At 39.3% G+C, this 6,659-nt stretch overlaps 1 protein-coding gene across 1 annotated transcript in view; it reads left to right on the top strand.

Annotated features, from left to right (window-relative positions):
- The window catches only part of foxk1 (forkhead box K1), a 51,150-nt gene extending 48,399 nt beyond the window's left edge, over positions 1–2,751 (top strand). Inside the window, exons 8-9 of the mRNA XM_065015243.1 lie at positions 1,303–1,485; positions 1,646–2,751. Of these exons, the coding sequence (XP_064871315.1) occupies positions 1,303–1,485; positions 1,646–1,866 (404 nt within the window). The 3' untranslated portion in view covers positions 1,867–2,751. The remainder of the gene's footprint in view (positions 1–1,302; positions 1,486–1,645) is intronic.
- Positions 2,752–6,659: the final 3,908 nt, after the last annotated feature.

The raw sequence follows: 6,659 nt of genomic DNA, 5'->3' as shown, positions 1-6,659 counted from the left end.
TGTGTGTGTGTAGTGTGTGTGTGTGTGTAGTGTGTGTGTGTGTGTGTGTGTGTGTGTGTGTGTGTGTGTGTGTGTGTAGTGTGTCTGTATTTATTATTTTATTTACTTTTCTTTTTCACAGTTTTCTGCTGTTTTGTTTTTTATTATCAATCTGGTCGATTTTATTCGAAGTCTGACTTTTTCCTTTACCACCAAAATTAAAGTTGACATATATAGGTGTATAAAATAATCCAGGACCTCCTTTTCCCTGTTTTTATATATATATTTATATATGCAACAATTTCAAAGATTTTACTCAAGTTACAGTTCATATAAGGAAATGAGTCCATCTGAAATAAATTCATCTAATCTATGGATTTCCCATGACTGGGAACAAAGGCATCAGATATAATATATATATATATATATTATTAATATTATATTATTTATATATATTATAAATATTATATTATATTATTTATATTATAAATATTATATTATTTATATATATTATATATTATATTATATTATATTATTTATATTATCAATATTATATTATTTATATATATTATATTATTTATAAATATTATATTATTTATATATATTATATTATAAATATATTATATTATCAATATTATATTATTTATATATTATAAATATATATTATATTATTATATATATTTCACTTTAAAATTAAAATAAAACATGAAGGTGAGTCTGCAGGAAGAACTGGGACATTTTCATCTTCCAGGAACTGTGTACAGATCCAACATGGGGCTCTGGTACATTATCATGCTGAAACATGAGGTGACGGCTTCTCCAGCGAGGCCAGTGGCCATTTTGGCTTCCTCACGTTGGAGGTGGCTCATGGTAGAGAAATGAACATTCAATTCTCTGGCGGACATTCCCTGCAGTCAGCGGGCCAATTCCACGCTCCCTCAACTTGAGACGCCTGTTGCGTTGCGTTGTGATGTGTGACAAAACTGCACATTTTAGAGGGGCCTTTTATTGTCCCCAGCACAAGGTGCACCTGTGTAATGATCATGCCGTTTAATCGGCTTCTTGACATGCCACACCTTTCGGGTGGATGGAGTATCTTGACAAAGGAGAAATGCTCACTAACAGCGACGTAAACAAATTTGTGCACAAAATTTTATAGAAATCAGCATTTTTGTACGAATGGAACATCTTCTGGGATCTTTTAGTTCAGCTTCATGTAACAAAACACTTTACATGTTGTTTTCTATCGGTGTTAATATTAATTAATTAATTAATTATTATTATATTATTATTATTAATTATATTAATACATTTCTCCCCCAGACTCGCAGCAGCAGAACAGGGAGCGAGTGATCCAGTCGTTGGAGGGAGCTCAACAGGGGGCTCAGGGGTCAGAGGGGCGTGGCCTATCTCTGGGGCTGCACCAACTTCCTGTCCGCCCTGTCACTCAGAACGGCAAACACACCACCGCCATCGCCACGGCTACCGGCGTCGCCAACGCTTACGGTACGGCTACCTTAGCAACCGGTGTTTTTTTTGTTGTTGTTGACATGGTTGGTATGTTAATTTCATTTGATGCATGGTGAGTTATGTCTCATTATGGTGTTGTATTGGCTCTGTCCTTCCTCTTTCCTCTTCCTCAACTCCCCTCCCTCCCATCCCCCAGCTCTGACCAGTCCTCTCCAGATCCTGGCAGCCCAGGCCTCCAGCTCCCCCCCAGTCCTGGTGAGCAGACAGCCCAGCGCGGGGCCTGATGTTGGGCCGGAGGTGCCAGGCGACCCCCAGGCTAAGAGGCCTAAGATGGAGGAGGACGAGGCGGCTCCTCCCCCCATTCAGCAGCCAGTCATCGTGGCCATGAGTTCTCAGCCACACGACAACAGAATGTAGAACTGCTGAACTCTAACCCCTTGACCTGGTGTCTAGAGGAGGAGGAGGAGGAGGAGCCTCTGGGTGAACCATCTCACCAGTCTGACCCCTGGGTCCCAGTGTCTGCAGGTTCACCCCTTGACCTGGTGTCTAGAGGAGGAGGAGCCTCTGGGTGAACCATCTCACCAGTCTGACCCCTGGGTCCCAGTGTCTGCTGGTTCACCCCCTGACCTGGTGTCTAGAGGAGGTGGAGCCTCTCTGGGTGAACCATCTCACCAGTCTGACCCCTGGGTCCCAGTGTCTGCAGGTTCACCCCTTGACCTGGTGTCTAGAGGAGGAGGAGGAGGAGGAGCCTCTTTGGGTGAACCATCTCACCAGTCTGACCCCTGGGTCCCAGTGTCTGCTGGTTCACCCTCTGGCCCCTGGGTCCCAGTGTCTGCTGGTTCACCCTCTGACCCCTGGGTCCCCCAGGTGTCACCTAGTAGATAAAGGCTTGTGTCCCATAATGCCTCAGACCAGAGCCCTACCCCCAACATAGTGTACTGCTTCAGACCAGAGCCCTACTCCCAACATAGTGTACTGCTTCAGACCAGAGCCCTACTCCCAACATAGTGTACTGCTTCAGACCAGAGCCCTACTCCCAACATAGTGTACTGCTTCAGACCAGAACCCTACTCCCAACATAGTGTACTGCTTCAGACCAGAGCCCTACTGCTTCAGACCAGAGCCCTACCCCCAACGTAGTGTACTGCTTCAGACCAGAGCCCTACTCCCAACATAGTGTACTGCCTCAGAGCCCTACTCCCAACATAGTGTACTGCTTCAGACCAGAGCCCTACTCCCAACGTAGTGTACTGCCTCAGAGCCCTACTCCCAACATAGTGTACTGCTTCAGACCAGAGCCCTACTCCCAGACCAGAGCCCTACTCCCAACATAGTGTACTGCTTCAGACCAGAGCCCTACTCCCAACATAGTGTACTGCTTCAGACCAGAGCCCTACTCCCAACATAGTGTACTGCTTCAGACCAGAGCCCTGCTCCCAACATAGTGTACTGCTTCAGACCAGAGCCCTACTCCCAACATAGTGTACTGCTTCAGACCAGAGCCCTACTCCCAACATAGTGTACTGCTTCAGACCAGAGCCCTACTCCCAACATAGTGTACTGCTTCAGACCAGAGCCCTACTCCCAACATAGTGTACTGCTTCAGACCAGAGCCCTACTCCCAACATAGTGTACTGCTTCAGACCAGAGCCCTACTGCTTCAGACCAGAGCCCTACTGCTTTAGACCAGAGTCCTACCCCCAACGTAGTGTACTGCTTCAGACCAGAGCCCTACTGCTTCAGACCAGAGCCCTACCCCCAACGTAGTGTACTGCTTCAGACCAGAGCCCTACCCCCAACATAGTGTACTGCCTCAGACCAGAGCCCTACTGCTTCAGACCAGAGCCCTACTGCTTTAGACCAGAGTCCTACCCCCAACGTAGTGTACTGCTTCAGACCAGAGCCCTACTGCTTCAGACCAGAGCCCTACCCCCAACGTAGTGTACTGCTTCAGACCAGAGCCCTACCCCCAACATAGTGTACTGCTTCAGACCAGAGCCCTACTCCCAACATAGTGTACTGCTTCAGACCAGAGCCCTACTCCCAACATAGTGTACTGCTTCAGACCAGAGCCCTACTCCCAACATAGTGTACTGCCTCAGAGCCCTACTCCCAACATAGTGTACTGCTTCAGACCAGAGCCCTACTCCCAACGTAGTGTACTGCTTCAGACCAGAGCCCTACTCCCAACATAGTGTACTGCTTCAGACCAGAGCCCTACTCCCAACATAGTGTACTGCTTCAGACCAGAGCCCTACTCCCAACATAGTGTACTGCTTCAGACCAGAGCCCTACTCCCAACATAGTGTACTGCTTCAGACCAGAGCCCTACCCCCAACATAGTGTACTGCTTCAGACCAGAGCCCTACTCCCAACATAGTGTACTGCTTTACGTTTGAGGTAAGGACCAGCAGACACTGGGCTCAGGAGAGGAGGGGCCCTGCAGGACCCGGTGTGTGTTCGGAGGAGAGGAGAGGAGAGGAGGGAGGAAGAGAGGAAAGAGGAGAGGAGGGAGGAGGCTAATCTAATTTAGACGATCTGATTGTGTTTAATTTCATCATTAGAAGGTGCTGAGTTCTAACCTGGGTCAACGACACACTGCAAATACTCTGTACTATAATACTCTGTACTATAATACTCTGTGCTGTACTATAATACTCTGTACTATAATACTCTGTACTATAATACTCTGTACTATAATACTCTGTACTATAATATAATACTCTGTACTATAATATAATACTCTGTGCTATACTATAATACTCTGTACTATAATATAATACTCTGTACTATAATACTCTGTACTATAATATAATACTCTGTACTATAATACTCTGTACTATACTATAATACTCTGTACTATAATACTCTGTACTATACTATAATACTCTGTACTATACTATAATACGCTGTACTATAATACTCTGTACTATACTATAATACTCTGTACTATAATACTCTGTACTATAATATAATACTCTGTACTATAATATAATACTCTGTACTATAATACTCTGTACTATAATATAATACTCTGTACTATAATACTCTGTACTATACTATAATACTCTGTACTATAATACTCTGTACTATACTATAATACTCTGTACTATAATACTCTGTACTATACTATAATACTCTGTACTATAATACTCTGTACTATAATATAACTCTGTACTATAATATAATACTCTATATATATAATACTCTGTACTATAATACTCTGTACTATAATATAATACTCTGTACTATAATACTCTGTACTATAATATAATACTCTGTACTATAATACTCTGTACTATACTATAATACTCTGTACTATAATACTCTGTACTATACTATAATACGCTGTACTATAATACTCTGTACTATAATACTCTGTACTATACTATAATACTCTGTACTATAATACTCTGTACTATAATATAATACTCTGTACTATAATACTCTGTACTATACTATAATACTCTGTACTATAATACTCTGTACTATAATACTCTGTACTATACTATAATACTCTGTACTATAATACTCTGTACTATACTATAATACTCTGTACTATAATACTCTGTACTATACTATAATACTCTGTACTATAATACTCTGTACTATACTATAATACGCTGTGCTATAATACTCTGTACTATACTATAATACTCTGTACTATAATACTCTGTACTATACTATAATACTCTGTACTATAATACTCTGTACTATACTATAATACGCTGTGCTATAATACTCTGTACTATACTATAATACTCTGTACTATAATACTCTGTACTATAATATAATACTCTGTGCTATACTATAATACTCTGTACTATAATATAATACTCTGTGCTATACTATAATACTCTGTACTATAATACTCTGTGCTATACTATAATACTCTGTACTATAATACTCTGTACTATAATATAATACTCTGTACTATAATATAATACTCTGTACTATACTATAATACTCTGTACTATAATACTCTGTACTATAATATAATACTATGTACTATAATATAATACTCTGTGCTATACTATAATACTCTGTACTATAATATAATACTCTGTGCTATACTATAATACTCTGTACTATACTATAATACGCTGTACTATAATACTCTGTACTATAATACTCTGTACTATAATACTCTGTACTATAATACTATGTACTATACTATAATACTCTGTACTATAATACTCTGTACTATACTATAATACGCTGTACTATAATACTCTGTACTATACTATAATACTCTGTACTATAATACTCTGTACTATAATACTCTGTACTATACTATAATACTCTGTACTATACTATAATGCTCTGTACTATAATGCTCTGTACTATACTATAATACTCTGTACTATACTACTCTGTACTATACTATAATACTCTGTACTGTACTATAATGCTCTGTACTATACTATAATACTCTGTACTATAATACTCTGTACTATACTATAATACTCTGTACTATACTATAATACTCTGTACTATAATACTCTGTACTATACTATAATACGCTGTGCTATAATACTCTGTACTATAATACTCTGTACTATACTATAATACTCTGTACTATAATACTCGGTACTATACTATAATACTCTGTACTGTGCTATAATACTCTGTGCTATAATACTCTGTACTATACTATAATACTCTGTACTATAATACTCGGTACTATACTATAATACTCTGTACTATACTATAATACTCTGTACTATAATGCTCTGTACTATACTATAATACTCTGTACTATAATGCTCTGTACTATAATACTCTGTACTGTACTATAATACTCTGTACTATACTATAATACTCTGTACTGTACTATAATACTCTGTACTATAATACAATACTCTGTACTATACTATAATACTCTGTACTATAATACTCTGTACTATACTATAATACTCTGTACTATAATACTCTGTACTATAATACTCTGTACTATACTATAATACTCTGTACTATAATACTCTGTACTATACTATAATACTCTGTACTATAATGCTCTGTACTATACTATAATACTCTGTACTATAATACTGTATACCACACCTGGGTCACACAGGTGATATGATACTATAATACTCTGTGGATCTCAGCTGTGTGACCCCAGGTGTGGATCTCAGCTGTGTGACCCCAGGTGTGGATCTCAGCAGTGTGTACAGTTTAATATTTTAGCATTATCATTTTATCCCTTT

The sequence above is a fragment of the Oncorhynchus nerka genome, unplaced genomic scaffold (genome assembly GCF_034236695.1).
Source record: "Oncorhynchus nerka isolate Pitt River unplaced genomic scaffold, Oner_Uvic_2.0 unplaced_scaffold_1573, whole genome shotgun sequence".
Classification (NCBI taxonomy): domain Eukaryota; kingdom Metazoa; phylum Chordata; class Actinopteri; order Salmoniformes; family Salmonidae; genus Oncorhynchus; species Oncorhynchus nerka.
This window is presented reverse-complemented; position numbering and strand designations above follow the sequence as displayed.